The 954-nt window shown below is 54.4% G+C and overlaps 1 protein-coding gene across 1 annotated transcript in view; it reads right to left on the bottom strand.

Annotated features, from left to right (window-relative positions):
• Window positions 1–6: 6 nt before the first annotated feature.
• LOC106537224 (trichohyalin) overlaps window positions 7–954 on the bottom strand; it is a gene marked incomplete at its 5' end in the record, with an annotated part of 5,600 nt that continues 4,652 nt past the window's right edge. Inside the window, 3 exon segments of the mRNA XM_014034606.1 lie at window positions 7–310; window positions 396–524; window positions 866–934. Of these exon segments, the coding sequence (XP_013890060.1) occupies window positions 77–310; window positions 396–524; window positions 866–934 (432 nt within the window).

Genomic DNA, 954 nt, shown 5'->3' with positions numbered 1-954 from the left:
GTGTGTGTGTGTGTGTGTGTGTGTGTGTGTGTGTGTGTGTGTGTGTGTGTGTGTCAGAAACACTACAATTCTTCAGTTATGGATCAGAACCAGTAGGACCAGCAGGGGGCTCTGTGGAGCCTCCACACAGAGCCGTACCAGCAGCTGATGTGGTGTCTGGAGGGACTGGGGACAGGACTGGGGACGGGACTGGGGACACCATCAGAGGACCGTCCTTGTTCTGCTGCAGCTGGTGGTCCTGTTGGATCAGATCCTGGTTCTGGTTCCTTAGAAGCTGTCGACGCTGCAGCTCCTCAGACCCACAGAACGTCTGCAGAAAGAGCCAAAGCTTTCATTGATAACTGACCCGGTCACAGTTCAGGTTCTGGTCCAGGTGTGGTGGGTCTGCTCCTCACCTGTCCGTGCTCCATGGTGGGGACTTCCTGTTTGCTCTGCAGCTTGTGGCTCACATCAGCTGCACGGAGAACCTGGACATCGTCTACCTGTTCGGAGTCCACGTCCCGCTTCGGCTGGACTAGCCTGTCCTGAAGGAGGACCAGGACCAACAGAAAGTGTCATACCACCAAAACATGGCTGCTGACTCAGCAGATTCTACCTCTGACCCATGTCAGGACTGGACCAGAAGACAGAGACCACCTGTACTGAGGACAGAGATCACCTGACCTGAGGACAGAGACCACCTGTACTGAGGACAGAGATCACCTGACCTGCAGAGACCACCTGTACTGAGGACAGAGATCACCTGACCTGAGAACAGAGACCACCTGACCTGAGGACAGAGACCACCTGTACTGAGGACAGAGACCACCTGACCTGAGGACAGAGACCACCTGTACTGAGACAGAGACAGAGACCACCTACTGACCTTCAGACCTGAGACCCTTCTCAGGTTTTTGCTAATCCTCTTGTTTTGGGACATGTCCTTGTTGAGGGTCTTGTTTTGGGACATGTCCT

The sequence above is a fragment of the Austrofundulus limnaeus genome, unplaced genomic scaffold, assembly GCF_001266775.1.
Source record: "Austrofundulus limnaeus strain Quisiro unplaced genomic scaffold, Austrofundulus_limnaeus-1.0 Scaffold2186, whole genome shotgun sequence".
NCBI lineage: Eukaryota > Metazoa > Chordata > Actinopteri > Cyprinodontiformes > Rivulidae > Austrofundulus > Austrofundulus limnaeus.
This window is presented reverse-complemented; position numbering and strand designations above follow the sequence as displayed.